This window comes from Tamandua tetradactyla, chromosome 5 (genome assembly GCF_023851605.1).
Source record: "Tamandua tetradactyla isolate mTamTet1 chromosome 5, mTamTet1.pri, whole genome shotgun sequence".
NCBI classification, from domain to species: Eukaryota; Metazoa; Chordata; class Mammalia; order Pilosa; family Myrmecophagidae; genus Tamandua; species Tamandua tetradactyla.
This window is the reverse complement of record NC_135331.1, coordinates 184,589,599-184,606,986: the sequence shown is the minus strand read 5'-3', so window position 1 is coordinate 184,606,986 and position 17,388 is coordinate 184,589,599. Positions and strand designations below refer to the sequence as shown.

The 17,388-nt window shown below is 37.6% G+C and overlaps 1 protein-coding gene and 1 long non-coding RNA gene across 13 annotated transcripts in view; one reads left to right on the top strand and one right to left on the bottom strand.

The window, feature by feature from the left end:
* The window catches only part of TRDN (triadin), a 435,680-nt gene that overhangs the window by 173,171 nt on the left and 245,121 nt on the right, over positions 1-17,388 (top strand). For all 6 annotated transcript variants that reach the window (XM_077162803.1, XM_077162800.1, XM_077162799.1 and 3 more), the window contains one exon: positions 13,935-14,012. In XM_077162803.1, the coding sequence (XP_077018918.1) occupies positions 13,935-14,012 (78 nt within the window). The remainder of the gene's footprint in view (positions 1-13,934; positions 14,013-17,388) is intronic.
* The window catches only part of LOC143685155 (uncharacterized), a 47,617-nt gene that overhangs the window by 7,260 nt on the left and 22,969 nt on the right, over positions 1-17,388 (bottom strand). Inside the window, exons 2-4 of one of the 7 annotated variants that reach the window (XR_013176418.1) lie at positions 14,317-14,384; positions 12,716-12,779; positions 12,429-12,539 (exon numbers count right to left, since the gene is read on the bottom strand). This is a non-coding gene — a long non-coding RNA (uncharacterized LOC143685155). Of the gene's footprint in view, positions 1-4,243; positions 4,408-12,428; positions 12,540-12,715; positions 12,780-14,316; positions 14,385-17,388 lie in introns of all 7 variants that reach the window. The other 6 variants (XR_013176417.1, XR_013176412.1, XR_013176415.1 and 3 more) reach the window with 6 other exon arrangements.

The window sequence follows — 17,388 nt, the reverse complement described above, 5'->3', positions numbered from 1 at the left end:
ATGTGTTCCTTGAAATAATCTTGCTATTTAAAAAGATGACTTTTTCTAAGCATTGCAAATGGGCTCTGGGTAAAGATTTTTAAAGGAGTTATTGGTAGCATCTCTAGCAGGAGAGAGAGAGGCTCAGAATTAACAAAGATGGGTTTGATGGGGACTTCAGGGCACTGCAAGCGGCAAGCGAAGGGAAGGAGGAGGGAGCAGCTACTGCCTGGATGTGACGTCTCCACATGAGCATTGCCTTCTGATGACCTGATGTCTATGCAAGCCATTCAAAATAAATGTCTCCTATTGCCATATTTGTCTAAGTCAACCCATTAAACATTCTAGTCACTATAAATAGCCAGAACATACAGAGAAATAGATCCAAGTGCTTCAGAGCAGATATAATTCATCCTACGCTGCTAACACTCCCTCAGCTTCCTCGTGACAAAGGGGCTTAGGGTTTGGGGGAAAGCTGACAGATAAGAAGCTTTCTCTCCTTAATACAGTGTTCATAATACTTTACTTTCTCTTTGTCCAGCAAAGAGAACAATTCCATCTCCTTGCTCTTTGAAATGTATTGAAATAGGTTTGGGGCTCTATAGGAGCATCTCTGCTGGGAGGGAATTTTCATTAAAGTGTCTTTTTGGTCTAGCCTGTCACTATTAACAGCATAGGCCTGCTGAAAGGCAAGGATAAATAACTTCCCAGGTAACCTACTGGAAACATTCAAAGCATTTTCTAAAATAGACTGAAAAGGAAAAAATAAAAACAGTAATTTGAATTGCTGCATGAGAAGCAAGGGAAATTAAGACTTAATCAAAGAATTATCCAAGTAATTAGGTGTTATTTATTAATGTGTCATGTCTTGTAATAATCTTATCTGCTAGGTGTTTCTTTTCGAAAGTGAGGATTAAAAAAGAATTCTAGTAAATTATGTGAATATAGGCTCTTAACCCTCATCTAAGGTTTATTTGGGTGGCCCAGTAGACAAAGAAGGGAGCTTCTAGAACTCTTTCTAGCTGTTCAAAGAAATGCATACTTCTTACCCTTTATCTTAAGAAGACCTTATTTTGAAGATAGAAATTATAAATATGCTATGGATCTGTTTGGCTATAGCTAATTGACTACTTCCTGAGAGACCTACTAGGTAAACAGATATTACTCCTCTTCCATAGTTTTGTTCCTGAACAGGACTTTTATGTGTTTGCTCAAGATGATGAGAATAAAGAATTTTGCACTAGTCGTATCAATGTTATGAACTGTCAGCCCGTGTGTGATTGGTTCTGAGACTGCTATTCAGGCCCAAGGTATCTTACATTTTGGTTTTTAAAAATATTCTAGGATAAGACATAATGAAACTGTAATTCCCACACAATAGAAATAATCATTTCACATTTGAAGACAGTATATTCTGCATATTTATATCCTCATCAGACATTCAAGCTGATATACTCAAATTTGCTCTATGAATCAATCTCTCGGTATTTACTAAGTCCCTGGTATGGATTCAATGCTAGAGTCATATCACAAGTTTCAAAACAGAAGGAGATAATAATCTAGTCAGAGATTATTACAAATAAAACAATGCACAGTGTAAATCAGTTGCGGGAGAAAAGTAAGAGATCTTATTAATTGAGTACTGAATTTCATGATGCAGATTTTACTCTATAAAAGTTGGGAGAGGGGAGGGGCCTAGGGGTTAGCACAGGCTTCATAAAGTTACAATATTTTGTCAATATTTATCTTCATGTTCGTTGTAATTCTTATTATGAGTTGCTAGTAATAAATTTAATATTACCATTTAGGTGGTCAGTTCTTTCACCCCAGGGGAAAGTAATGATATAATTAGATGTATTGACAGAAGTGAATTATATTATACCATGTGAAAAATCAATGTAGTTAAAACTGAACAAATAACACTTCACTATATAGATGATGATTAAATAAATGGAAACTGTTGTCTTCCAAATTAGACTCCCTTTTACTCAAGCCTGGCTTCCTCATTCACACTTGATTGTTTGTTATATCTCCCATAATCTCACTCCTCTATTTTATTCAATATTTCTTCTTCCCAGTTGGTGTGCTGCTTTCCCAAAGGAAAAACTGCTACCTACAAACCTTTCTATTGTAACCAAGCACAGCATTTAGATAATAAGCACATGTTTAGTAGATAAGACTTATTATAACAATTGGAATTTCCTACAGAAAATGAGGGAAAACAGAGATGGGAAAAGCACCATTATAATCACATTGAAATGCCCTGTGAAAGACAAACTGATGATGCTCTGTTCTCTTATATGGCATTTCTCTTACAAGATCTCTTTTATGATAAAAACTTTTTCCAGCTTTCTATTATCCTAGCAATGACTATTTTAAGGATTTTATGTTTTTTGGAAAATTATAACTAGCCCTCAGACATACACTCGATAAGCAGTGTGCATTGTTTTAAATGACAAAATGGTAGCGATTATACATAAGTAGGAAGAGAATGTTGGATGACATCCAAATGTGCCATGCAAGTGAGAATAATATTTCTGAATTTAATTGTGGTATTAAGTCTACTAAACAACAATTATTAGCATGCTTCTATTTTATCCTTTACATTCAAACAATGAACTCTTTATGTTCAATGCCTGTAGTTCAGAAGATATGGAACTTTACCATCTTCATTAAAGCACCCTGTAGAATATTCTCCACTAGAGCAAAATCTCAGTTCTTTTTGTTCTTCTGAGGTGAACTCCAGAACAGGGGCTCATTTTTAATTGGCTTGTTGGCTCTTCCTTAGGATTTTCAGGTCTCTCTGAATGGCTCATGAACATGGAATATTTGCAGGTGCCAGAAACAACCAGCTCCAAAAAAAAGGGAAAGGGGAATTTTCCCACAGGTAGGGACAAAACGGGGGGGGGGGGTAGGGGGGAGGTAGGAGAGTTGCGACAGCCTCTACTTTTTGCCAAGCCCTATGTGGTTTGTAAATAGCTAAAAAGGATGACTAACAGATGCTAAATTAATATTCATATTTTTAAGCTTGAAGTATCTGTATAAAAGAGAAGCAACACTGTCTTACCAATGCCTCCTAATAGTTGAAAAATTACCCCCTTGAATTTGAGGAAAGGAAATTGAGGAAAAGGAAGTTCATGAAGAGCCTCACTTAGGCAGGTTTAAGAGCTGGAGAGAGACAGCCAGGCACCAGGCATTATTCTGCATTGGTCTCTTTAAAACTTTCTGAGGACTCTTAGGGCTGCGGCTGATGTTGCTGCCGAGGCTAACAGATGATGGTGAAAAACATCAGCACTTATGAAGGCGAATGAAGTGCCAGGCGCTGTGCTAACCTGCACAGGGATCCTCTCCTTTCATTCCCACCGGAACTCTCTCAGAAGGGTTGTCACCTATCTGCCTTAGAGATCAGGAAATTGAATCTAGGAAAAGCTGTGGAATTTGCTCAGATAGCTGGGAATTGTCTCCAGAACTGTAAGGAGAACACAATTATATTTTAAAAGGAGGTTCACTGCCACTTAGGTATTCTTTTTTTCCACTTTTTTTTTTCCATAGAAAGAAAGTTTGTCTTCTTTCTATAATTGAAGGCAAACTCATAATCCCTCTTCCCTTTCTGATTTAAATCTGACATGTACTCTGAAATCTTGCCAATACAACTGCCAAAGAAAGCAGGTAACTGATCATTTTAATCTGCCTTTGCTGGTCAGTGAAAAGGAATCTGGTATAGAATGGGTAAGCATGACAGGCAGTGGCTCTGCTCCCAAAAGCACAAATTGCTTCTCACTAAAATTTTTGAGAGAATCTTCGATAAGATCAACTTTTATCTTCACGGGTGTCTATTTAACTGGCCATAAGCCTAATAAAATATTGCCCAGTTCCATGATTAGATCTTAAGCATATTTTATTCTTAACGGTTAGAGTGACAGCAAATTGAGATGAAAAGGAACATAGAGCAAATTCATCGGTAAAGGAGGTGAGCAGGCCCTGAAGTTATTGAGAATGAAAACAACAGATTCTTGTCGTTAGGAAATTGATTTAGCACTCAGCTGTACCAGCTGTTCTCGGTCAATAAACTCTTCGGTAGAGACCTAAGTCAAACAGCTAGAAAAGATGCAAGTTCAGAAGGAGGGATCATTTATTACATGTGGTTTACAAAGCTGTGAAGGTCTCCTACCCCTTAAGAAATCAGTGTTATTCTAGTTGTAAATGCATTTAATACATTTTGTGAATAGAATGCTTTTTGACTCTGAAAACCATCTTTTCTCACCTTTCTGCTTGTCACATCCCCATCTTGAGTGGACTCCCAATGAGCTGTATTTAGGTGTGACTTGAGTTTTCAGTTTTGCTTTGAGTAAATCATTCAAGTGGGCTGTACAACTGAAAAGTAGAACTGAATATAACACCTGATGTCTGTCATATGTGACTTGAGGTCTGTAAGAGAGTAAATGTTCCCATGTTCAGGAAAATATTACGTTATAATTCCCTGGTTAGAAAATAATAACCTTATTAGAACTGAGACTTCTTCTGTATTAGCATCAATGGTCAATTAAATCAAATGAATAATTGTCCATTATTCATTAATCAGTATGTTAACATACTGGGAGAGGATGCCTAGGGACAGAAATAAACCTGGGACTTTAGCTCAAAACTGTATCGAAATTTTGTGGTTTGCCTTGAAAATCATACATTTAGAATTCTATCCAATTATAGATTGGGATACTTAAAAAAATGCACATGAATCAAGCATTATAAATATTCACCAGGGAGAAAAACTGAGCTACAAAAAAAAATTAGCCATTTTAATTCTACAGCTACTCTTACTATGAAAAAACCTCAGAGAATAGGTATATTTCATTTAGACAGAGAAGGTTAGGTGTTTTCACTTTGGAAAACAGCCTCTCAGATACTTACTCCAAATTAATTATAACGTTGAAAGTTGAATTAGCATAGTTGATAGTTGAAAACATATTCTTTGTACTTTGCAAATTCTACAATTGGAACCAGGTTCTTAATGTCCATTAATATCATTCCATTTTAATATTGAACACTACATTTAAGATGTTTTCTTTTACTATTATAAAATGATACCATTGACAACTGAATTCTAAAACATGACATAAAAACATAATAGCTGTAATTATTGAAGTTGCTTAGCACTATTATAATTTTATCCTTTTATTTTGTTCAACTCCTGTTTCCTTATTTTATTTCTAAAACAAACATAAACCCAAATCCAACATGCTGTTGTGCAGAGCACTGCACTGGGAATCTGCATACCCAGGTCCTAGTTATAAATCACTTGCATGAATTCAAGTCAGGGCACCTCTTTGGCCTTCAATAACCTCACTTCTGGTAGTAAAACATGAGTCAAGTTACACATGTGGCCACAAGCTTCTTTAGACTGAGATGTACCACAATTCCTAATTCACATAGGAGGGGAACTGTAGGTATTTAGGATATAATACAAGCCTTATCTCTTGATTGAGCTGTCAATGTATCCATCTTTCTTCATCTTTGTGCTTTTCATCAGTTTTTCCCACTATCTACGGATAAATGCATTGATGCTTCACTTTCATAGAAAGTTCAGTTTTCCACCCATAAAAGAACTGGTAAAGCTTCCCACTGAAAGAAAATGAATGCTTATGTCTAGAACTGTAAATGATTGAGGAAAATAACTAAAAGTTCCAGGATGTATTTCGTTGGAACTATTTCAATCTATGCCAAGTACTAAAAATACTCTATGCAGTCTGTTTATTTTAAAACACTCTGGAAACAGCATAACTGGTGGGTATCTAGCAATATTCACTTATTCACTCATTCACTCATTCGATCATTTTTTTTTCCATTACAAAATATGTATTGACTGCCAAATATCTTCTGGGCTATGCCTTGGAGTTGCTCATTAGCAGTGGGGAATTAGCAGAATTTTAAATAAACAAATGCTAATGAAAACTGGAGAATAAGGAATACATGGAGCACTCTCAGCATAAATCTCCCAACTTATAGGTAATTATATCAGAGCATTTGAATCCCATAGATATTGGACATTTCATTGGATGATTCAGTGACAAGTTGGACATTTGTGTTCTGTATGCATGAGATTGTTTGCTGAGACTGAAACTATAGTCTAATTTAGTTTACCTCTTTTATTCTTATTAACCTCTTTTCCTATCAGATATTTTACCTTTATCCTAAAAGAAAAAAAAGCGCAATTCACATTTACCTATTTGTCTGTATCTTCTATCTTTACTGTCTCCCCCTTGCCTCACCCCATATGTGAATATGATTTGCTGTAGGGTTGAAGAATGTATATTTTGAATAACTGGAAGAAATTGTTTAAGAAAAGTAAAGGCATGTTAATCCTGAAAGTAATCCAGTTGGCAGACTATCTAGAATTGTTGAAATGAGGTCAGGTAACTCAGATATTTGCCTTTAAAAGCGAGACCTCTTGATTGGCTTCTTGGGGTCAGTCCAATGTCAATTAAGATTAAACAGAAGTCAAGCATTAAAGAAAACTATGATATTTTACCTCAGGAGTGACTATTTATAAATCATCCAAGGCTTATGTGTCATTTATGGTAACAGTTAAAAGAACTGACATCAATTTGATCTTCCAAATAGATCAGTAAATAAAAAGAAAAAAAGTGGGGTGTAAGACTCTTAATATTAAATTGGCCCTGCTGATAACATGTGACCCTGCTCAAGTCACTTACCCAACTGTACACCATTTTTCCCATCTATAAAATTAGTGTGCTGTGATATCTCATCTTCTACATTCCCCAAATCTATGATTTTACAATTCTATGTACCTGTTTAATTATGTCTTCAGCATAATAAGCTTCTGCCATAATAGAGCTACCAGCATTAATGGAACAATGAATGATATGATATTGAATCAATCATTGCCTTCTTCAATAGGCTATGCCATGCAAATTACTTTTACTTTATAAATTGGGGACACAGAAGAGAAAAAACCCACTAATATCACTTTTATCATTTTTAATCAAAAGAATTTATGAAATATGTATTTGGCCACTATTCCTTGCTTTCCATCAAAGTGAATATGCAAATATATGACAACTCATGGAAACATTAGGGAAGCTTTTTATCAGGATGCACAGAAAGCTTTCCATCAGAAATGCGTTGGCCTGGAGGATGCTCTTTGATATAAGAAGCTGAAACTTTTGGTGCTTTACACATCCTCGTGGTAGGTTTAAGTTGCCAATGTATATTAAATAATTCATTCGCTTAATACTTTTAAAAACTGTAGAAAAAATACAACAACCCAATTATCAATAAGATGTATCACTGGATTCACTCAATAATGTAACTGGTTTCTTTTTGAATGCCCTCTATATTAGGCCTCTGGCAAAAGAGAAAACTGTGTAATAAAGGTTACAATAACAATTAACAATCAGTCCATAAACAGCAACTAGATGGATGAATGGAAAAGTTGTTGTCCTTCTCTGAATATTATGTTTCTCATTTTTTCCTGGATGCTCAGGTCAAATTGTCAAAGTCATCCTTCATTTCTCTCCTTCGCTTGCCATATCAAAGTCAGTAAAATAGTCCTGTTTTGTCTACTTTAAAATGTATGCTGAATCCATCCACTTCTCTATAAATTCCCTGTTTTTCTTTGACCATGATATTTAAAATTCCCACCCATTACTCTGAAGAGCCCTCCTTTTACCTCTTCCCTGTTACTATTTTTTAATAGAGTACTTATCTTCATTTAACTTATTTAGTTGCTATTTTTGTCTCTGCCCTCTAGAATCTTAGCTCCGTGCATTAGGGCCTTTTGTCTGCTATGTTCTTTGCAATAATTCCAGAGCCTAGGAAGGTGCCTGGCACCTGGTACTCATAAATATTTGTCACATGGATGGATGAATTTCTGCTGCACCTGCCCAGTGCAAGCCAACATCATCTGTCACCTGGGCTTCTCCCAACTGCTCTCCTGCTGCCTCTCTCATCGTTCCTTTGGCAAACATCAGCTTGTTTTTTTTTTTCTATACAACAGCCAGTGTGATCTTTAAAAGACAAAAATCAAACAAAGAAACCTATGTGTCATGTAAAAACCTTCCAAAAGCTTGCCATTGCTTTTAGAGCAAATTCAGATTCCCTCAAACAGCCTAGAATGCTCAATGCACCAGTAGTCATCTCTCTTCTCCAGCCCCATTGACCTTCAAGCAAGCCAGGTAGGGTTCTAGTTTAGGCCTTTCGATTTGCTCTTCTGTCTCTGGAATCCATTCCCCAGTGACATTCCTGAGGTTTGCTCCTTTGTATTCAAGTTTGAACTCAGATATCTCCCCCTTGGAGACAGGGCCACTGGAGACAGTGCCACGGCATACATTATGCACATGGAATGCAGTTTGTGCATTTATACAAAGGTCCCCCCTACTCAGCAACTCTCTCCAAGACATGCTTGGGACTTGGGTCACAACTGCCTAGTAGAACAGATGCTTTGTTTGTGTTTTTCACAACCCATGTCCTCCTAGCCAAAACTCACCATCAGGGACTGCACAAACCCAGGGAAGATGTCTTTATCTAATTTGCACAAACCTCCCTGTAGGCTAGAGGTAGATTCTGCTTAGGCACCTCTTCCCTTATCATCCAACTTAACGTGACCTCTTTCCCCCAGCCCTTCCCTGCTTCGCCACCCTGTTTTGATTCCCCTGTATTTATGAGATCTGAAGTGATCTGGCTCCCTTGTTTATCGCCTGCCCCCCTGCATCTATGGCACTTGTCTGTCATCACTGCTGTGCCCCCAGTGCTCTCATTTGTCCAATTCTCCATGAACCCACACAACAACCCGGCTGGAGGAGGCGTCATTATCCTCAGGTTTTTTTTTTTTTTTTTTTGCAGCAACTGAGCCCTAAATTAACTGATAATTGCCTGTTCACTGTCTGACCCCTCCATGAGTTCCTTCAAGGCACTTATTCATGTGTTGTCATCACCTACACCCTGGGGTCCGCTGTGCGAGCCCTGTGTGAGCTGTGTGATCACCTCTCCAGGAGGCGGTTAGAAGTCGTAGTGAGTGGGTGGGAGTCTGGAATTGCAAGCTCAAATCCCAATCCCCACACCGGTACCATTTATGGTGAGACTTAGTATCATAAACGTCAAAAATGCCTTGCTGAGATTAAAGATGAATCTTTGCAGTTAAACATTTTGCCACTGACTGAAGGAGTAAATTATCAGCTTTTGACCATTTCCCTCTCTTCGTCTTCCTCCCTCCCTCTCTCCTTCTCCCTTTTCCTCTCTCTCTTCCCACTTCCCCCTAGTTCCTCTCTGATTTTCCATCCAAGTCCCTTTCCTACTTCTTTACCTTTCATTGAATAAGGCTATAAGAGTTGCCCTTGGGATTGAAAGGCTCCTGGACAGGGGCTAGGAGATGCAAAGTGCAGGTGAGAAATTTAATAAGTGGGAAATATAAAGATGCCTAGGACTGTGGTGAAACCTCCTTGCCCCACCCACTTCACCCAAACTCCTAAACATCTTCAAACCCTTCCCTATTCTAGGCACAGTCAGAAATCTGGGATTTTTTATGAGTGATGACTCAAATAGTTTCTTTTTACATACTAGAACTGCTCATTCCCTTTATCTTTTTCAATGAGTCAAAGGGGCCTGAGATCTAGGGAAAGAGACGATTGGATGAAATCCCAAATCAATGTGGTTGCCTCCCTCCATTGTGTAAATGGTCCAGAAGTACAAAACAGAAACGCTCAGTAAGGAAACTCAGGGATCAGGGCACGCAGGACCCTCACACAACCCAGTGTCTCAGCCTAAAACTCAAAACTACATTTCAATTTAATTTTAGAATTTTTACAATTGTACACTTTAAAATAATATTCTATAAGTTGCAAAAAAGTGTCAATCTAGGAACTTTGTGCCAACCTAAAAGTAATATTATCGCTTTAACAGAGTTGACTATTGATCATTTCCTTAGTACTTCAGAGTTTTCCTGCCTTGGTTTTGGTCTTAGATGTCTAGATAGCTTGCTTTTGAACCATAGAGAATGGAGATAGATTATGTAATGATTGCACACTTTGTATGTTTTAAAAATGTAAATGAAATTTTAACTCAGTGGAAACTCACTAGAGAACTCATCCCTCCCCATCCCAGGATCCGATGCCATTCATTTGTTTCAGAACTGGGGGACCTTCAGTGTGTTTGATTTCTTTCTGTAACTCCCAATTTCCCTAGGAAAATGCAGTATACTTGAGGAGTGAAATATGTATCAGACATTAGGGAAAAAATATTATCAACATTTGTTACAAGTTTTAAGGATTGGACTTCAGTTGTCATGAAGTTGTTCTTGATCAGGGATTCTCATTTCTCATAGAAACCATATAAATTAAACTGCAGGATAGCAAATTGTTTTTTGCATTGCACATCCAAATGCAGCCTATAACCTCCTGCTTCATTTGAGATTCTGAGTAACCCCATTCATCATTTCTAACAAAGTCAAGAAAGCATCAGTAACTTAGATCATTGGAAAGAATGCGCACTATACTCTATCCCCAGTGGGATTTGACTAAACCAAAAACAATGAAATTGATTCATGTGAGAAAAAACTCAGAACAGTAAAAATATGGACAGCTTACAAACATACTATTCAGGTATTATGGAAATAAGCCAGCCAAAATCACTCAAGGAACGAAAATAAAGCAAACTCACTGTGTTTGAATGTCAGAGGGATTATTAGGTAATAGCTTATAAAATGAAGGGCACCTTTCTAGTTCCAATATAAATTTCAGCCGCCTAAGTCTTTTCTTCAGAGAGTAACAAGCTTCAGGAATTCCAAAGGAAAATCAGCCTAATAAAACTATAAGCCTCTTTCCTATAAATGAGTTCTGTTATTTCTGTCATGTTTAATTTTATCTTTTGCTTTGTCTTTGTTTTCTTTATTTCAAACTCTGCTGCAAACGCTCTTATACCATTAGATGGGATATCAATTGTAAAGTCTTTATGGGAGAAATAATTAATAATTTGAGTATCTGCTATGTGTTGGGTACTTTATCATTTAGACCTCATGGGAACCCTAAAACCTGGCCTCATTTTATAGAGGCCTTAACAGAGGCTTGGAGACATAGAAGGGTTTTCAAGTTCATGCAGAGGATGAACGGTGGAGCTGCAACTCTATAGCCTTTTGATTCCTTAAGCAGACGTCTTTACCCTAAACAACATTGCTTTCCTTTTAAAATTGTTTTATAAATATCATGGTGTTTTAATACAATTTATTATATAGTATATTATATATGATATATTTGTCCACATTGCAAAATGGTCTCTGATTTCAGTAGCATTCTCAGACGTTATTTCAACATAAAAGAAGACTTTGCTCTCAGTCAATATGAAAGCCGCATGTCACACTCAAAGATGATGGGACTGATTTGTTTCTGGTGTCCCCTAGCACAACAAACAGAGGCCCAAGCAAAGACTCCCCCTGCGGGGCTGTTCTCCACCGAGGCAGGCGGTCAGCTGGCTTTTCCCAGCTTGTGTTCTTGAGGTCCCACTTTCCCTTGCGTCCATGTCCTCGCAGCTGTACGTTCAGTCATTTTGGAGAGCACCATATATCGACTTCATTGGAGAGAATTCTGATATCAACTGGATACTGCAGTTTATGCTGCAAAAGCATGAGTTCCTCTAAAGCCTCCACACCTTTCTATCACTGCCCTCTGCCTGGAGTTGCTGTCCTACCCTGCCCCTCTTCATCTGAAAAAGTCCTTTTAGGCCCTTAAATGCAGGCGCCAATTAATGCCCTCCAGGAACCCTTCTGCCACAATACCCCTGTATGTTATTTCCAACTATCGTAAGGATCTGTCTCTAAGCCTGTTTTAGCCAGTTTACTGGCTCCCTAAAAGCAAGACAAGGCTTTATGATTCTTCAGTGCTTGGTACAAAATAAGTGCTCAACAAAATGCTCTTAAAATAATGAGGTAAATCGCAGGATATTGTACAACACCAGTGATGTGCAATTGCCAGTGAAAGAAGTTAATATACTTTGAAGTAAATTTCCTAAGTGCTTATCAAAACTATAAAAAATTGTGGTAACCCATTCCCTACTGCTCACAGAAGAGTACGACAGGTTGGAAGCAGCTTAAATTAAATGAGCACCCTTCCTTGGAAATACCTTTGAAAGCCTTAGAATTTAGAAATAATTGATTGATATTCATGGTCATTTGTATTTTAAGCTGTAGTTGTTTAATCGACTTATACCTAAATCTAGATGCTCCAAGATTTTAATAGTTGCAAAATGTCGTCTTACCTGAGAAATATATATTTTTTAAGAAGAGCTGTCACGCGAGAAAGGGATCTGGGGAACAAGATCTGGGGAACAGATCTTTCCAAGCATACCAGGAAGGGGAGAGACAGAGGGTGAGACCTCAGCCTCTGCCCCCGGCTGCAGTCGCACACTTCCTAATATAAAGCCACCCCCCCCCCCCCACCGCCAACCTTTGGCGCTCCCGAGAGGAACAGTAGACACCAGCATCCAGCCTGCAGGGAAATCCAGTTCTTCCTCTTAGAAGCCAAGTGGCTTGAACCCCAAGTTACCTGTTTTCAAAACTGTGAAAGGAGATTAAACAACTCACTGAGGTTCTTGTGAAGGTTACATGACTTAATTCAAGAAAACTGTTTGGAATCATTTTCAGCATATAACAAGCACTATATATATATACATATATATTATAGTGAAGGACAGTAATAGGAATCAGGCTTCTTTTCAGTTTGCCTAAACTTACCTTTTCTTTCCTCCTTAAATAAGGAACTTCCATGTTTCATTATATTTCTGTCACAACTTTGCCCCTGCAAGAAATAAATTAATAGCAATATAGATTGGTATTTTTCTAGTTATATGTTCTGCATGTTATGAAATGATATGCTTGGCTTTTGTGTGTACTTGGATATGCTCAAATATCAGCCTGTACAGGTTTAACAATTGGAAGAAAATCCAGGAATGATTTTAGATTCATTAGAGCATGAGGCCCTAAACCTGGGATTTTCCTCTTCTCACCACCGCGGAATGTGATGTGTGTCCAGCTGTAATGGCTCTGCTCACTAAACCACAGTTCGCCACAGGGAACTAATTTTGACACATTTCAAAATAGGAAAACTTTCAATAAGCTGACATTTGATAATATCTTGTCAGTGAGATTTTAGAACACGTGTGTGCTCACGTTGATTCCTGGATGAAAGGCACTCAGCAGGAATTTATGGAATGAAAATCAACGATAAAACATTTTGCAAGCATTGCATATGGGATCCTATGTTAGTTCATGTTTATAATGCAATGCGTGGCCTGTGTGGTATTAGTTAATTAAAGAAATCACTTGGGATAAGGAAGCACTCGGAAGTGATTGTTGGCTTTTATACTATTCATAATAAGCCCAGAGACCTGAGAGCACCTTTCAAGATTCTATAAAACTGAATCTATTTTCTCTTTGGTTCATTATTTACTTAACCACAGGTCATTTGCTTGAGCAGGAGGAAGTATATGTGTTCAATATCAAAAATTCTATGAATTTCAACCTTCTTTATTGCCTCATTATATCATTTGAGAATATTTACTTAAATGAAAAAAAGATTATTTTTCTCTGTATTAGGATTCCTCTCAGCTTCTGTGATTTTAGTTTCTGATATTGAAAGTGCATATTGAAAATAAATTGCTTTATTTGATAGCATGTGGATTTTCCATTAATGAAGTCAAGTGGATATACCTAGCAATGTATACACATCTATGAAAAATATATTTAGAAATAGCTCTGAAGATAACTGAATCTATGAATGTATTCATTTAAAGATCTCACTTAATAATAGTTTTCTTATTGCATAATAATCAATCATTTATACTTGGGATTATGAATTATGCATGTTGGGGACAGATCTAGCTACTTTAGGTGTGGATATTGAGTTTGTTAATATTTTGTTTTTTCAATAATTACTCTTGCATTGTGTGCACAGGACAAAGCCCAGCCATACCACCTTCAGTACCGACAGAACAAGCTTCCAAACCTGCTCCAGAGGCACTTACTCTTAAAGGCAAGTACTTTTTATTAAGCCCAAAGTTTCCTCTATGTAAAAGGAGTAGAATGTAGAAAAACAAAACAAAAATACTAACAATAACAAAACCCAATTTTGTCTCTCTAAAACTACAATTTACTTTTCCTGAAATTACAATTTGCTCCTTTAAAGTAAAACAAAAACTTATACTCAGGATTCTGTGTTGGTGATCTTCAGTCTCAGAAGGATGATGAGCTTATTTAGCTGGTAAATACTGCAGTTTTACCAAAGCTTACCCAAGTTTATATCTTAAGACGCTGGTGGAAGTTTTACCAAAGCTTACCCAAGTTTGTTTCTTAAAACGCTGGTGGAAGCACTTTTGAGTCTCATCTCCATGTCTTCTTACTAGCTCTGTAAATTTAAGGCATTACCTAAATAATTCATGTTCATCAGTTTCGGCATCTCTAAGATGGAACAAGGCTACTCTGATCTCAAAGGGTTGTTTTAAGGATAAAATGAGTGTCTGTGTGTGTGCATGTGTGTGTAAAAGCAATCCCAGTTTATATGTGTTATACAAATTTCTTCAAAATATGTTTCAAGACCAATAAAATAAAGATGTTGGTGTCATCATGCATAGTATTGCTAGAAGTTTTAACTCATTTCTCTAAGTCTTCATTCATTCATTCTTTCAGCTACTACTTATAAAATCCCAACCATGGGGCATTCTGATATTTTCCAAAGTGCTAGGGATTCAGAGATTAATAGAAAACAATTATTGCCTAGTTTGCTGGAGAAGATTAATATAAAAGCACAAGAATGACAGCTGAGTGCCCCACTAATTTCACAAGAGTACAAATGGAAGGTCTCCCCAGTCCCTAAACCCCCTCCCACCCCCGCTTCTGTTCCACAGTTCAAGGACTGTGTAGACACCCACCACCACTTGGCAAAGTGTTGTCCCCTCTGCCCAACAGCTGCCCTTTGGCTAGGGTCATTTTTGGGGTGAAGCGTGATTACATTTGTGAAGATTCATGTAGGAAGAGGACCTGCAGACCCTAGAACAGAGTAGGGGGTGATTGGGGAAGGAACTTTTGGGTTCCAGGACCTGGACTGTATGAGAAAAAGACTCCATATAGTTGCATCCATAAGCCCCACAGACTTCTACCCTTTTGGGGCAAGGGGAAGCCAGAAGAAGAGACCCAGCCGAGCATATAAAACACAGGGCCTCCAGGAAGAATTCTGGATTCTAAGAGGGGTGCTGAACACCACGATGTGTGCAGAACCTAAAAGCAAGTCTCCCCATGTGACTTGTGAAAGTAAAGAGAAGGGAGGCCAAAGCGGTTCTTGGCAAAGGTGAGGGTCTCAGGGAAGACTTCTCAGCAGACGTGACTTTGGGGCCTAAGTCCCAAGAATTGGGTGTTCATCAAGCAGGCAAGAAAGTCAAGAGCATTACAAACATAATAGCCTGTACATGCAAAGGCACAGGTGGAGAAAGAATGGAGTTTGGTGCAGAGAAATGTAAGTAGTTTAGAATGGAGAGAAGGACAAAAGCATGGAGAGGGCTTGGGAGAGCTGACCGAGAGGTCTGCAGGGGGCTCACCATGAAATGGCTTGTGGGCTAAGCTTGGAGTTTATTTATTTATTTATTTTTTATTGGAGTTTATTTTTATTTTTAAATTTTTATTATAAAACATCGGATAGCAATGTAAATCCCCAGTATACCCAGCCTGCATGTATATTTATCAAGTTTTTTCTCCTCTTGCCTCATCTATTCCTTTTCTTCCTCCCTTTCTCACTCCTTTACCTCCTTCCTTCTTTTTCATTTATTTTTTGGTTGTATGGTGTTTTGTTTGTTTTGTTTTGCTTTTCAACTCTCTGACATGCAGTGCACCTGGCTATGGATTTTTTGTTTTAACTTATGATATCTTTACATAGTACAAAATTTACAAGTTACGAAAAGGACATAGGGTAAAGTCTCCTTTCTGCCCCTATGCGCCAGTTACCCAGCTCTACTTCCTCTAGGGGAGCCATGTTAGTCCTTTGTGTGATCTTCCAGAGGTATTTTATGCATATGTAAATGCAAATATTTCCTCCTAAACTAAGGAACTTATATTATATTCTCTAGAAGATGGGCGCTTCCAGTGGATGGAATAAATATCTTCAGTTAGATTAACTTGGCCAGCATCCTACTGGGCGAGACCGGTAGTATAAGATAGGTTCCAGGCACTTTAGGAAAGAATAGTCTAAATAAGTTATAAGGCCTAAACTAAGCAGTGGTGTAGTGGATAGATAGAAGTAGATGGATCAGAAAATTATTTGGAAAAAGAATCAGTTGGCCCAAGTATCGGATTGGATACACATGTTGAGAAAGAAGGGAATTTAGAACGATGCCTGGGTTTCTGAATCAGGCAGCCAAGGGGACAGTGTTGCCATTAAATGAGATGAGAGACCCAGAAACTCTTCCATGCCCTCCAATAAAAAGGTGAACCAGGCCCTCTTGGTCCTTTTTAGTTACTTAGACAGCGGGATCCCTTTGCTTCGAAACACAGTACAGTGATTGACAGCCTGTGCTCTAGAATCATACAAAGTTGGTTCAAATTCTGGTTCTGCCATTTTCTACCTGGATGGACTTAAATGTGATACCTGAACTTTCATGTTCATTGTGTGTAAAGAAATGATATTAATATTACCTACTTCATTGAGGTTTTGTAAAGATAGAATGACACAATAATAATTATATATATTTATAATATAATATTATTAATTATTATTACATTTTGTATTGAAAAACTTAGGAAATTCTCCTTTCACTGTATTTTTTTTTTTTTTACAACTTTCACAAAGAAAGGCTGGTAGCTTACCAGCATCAAAATCTACCATAATGTTTTTTAAAAAATGCTTATTCCTGCTGCATTTTAGATCTAGTGAGTAACACATAAGGAATTCATATAGGGAAAATCTCAGTTGCGTTTTGTATGTATTAAATTTTGAGGACCATTGCTTCATATCTATGAGTAACAGATCATACAGATCCAACCAATTGTAATACACCAAACACCTCAAATTGCTAGCCAGGCCCAAATAGTTTTGTGTTTATTTTCATTTCTCTTAAATTAAATTTGAATGCCTTTGGTGGAGAACACACTGTCAAATTGACCACAGACCCCACCAATCCTTTTCTGTCTAGACATTTAGGTTTCACACATTCAAAAGCCAGAAAATGCTTTGTTAGCTGAGCAGGTAAAGGTCCTAAGACTGTGCCCTGATGTCAGCATGTTTTATGTACATATCTACAAATACTACTGGTTAAGCCATGGCTGTGGCTATACTCTCTTCAGCTCATGTTTAGAATGCTGTGCTTGCCATGCCTATGTGTACTTTTCATTGGATATTCACAAACCATGAAAAGTAGACACTA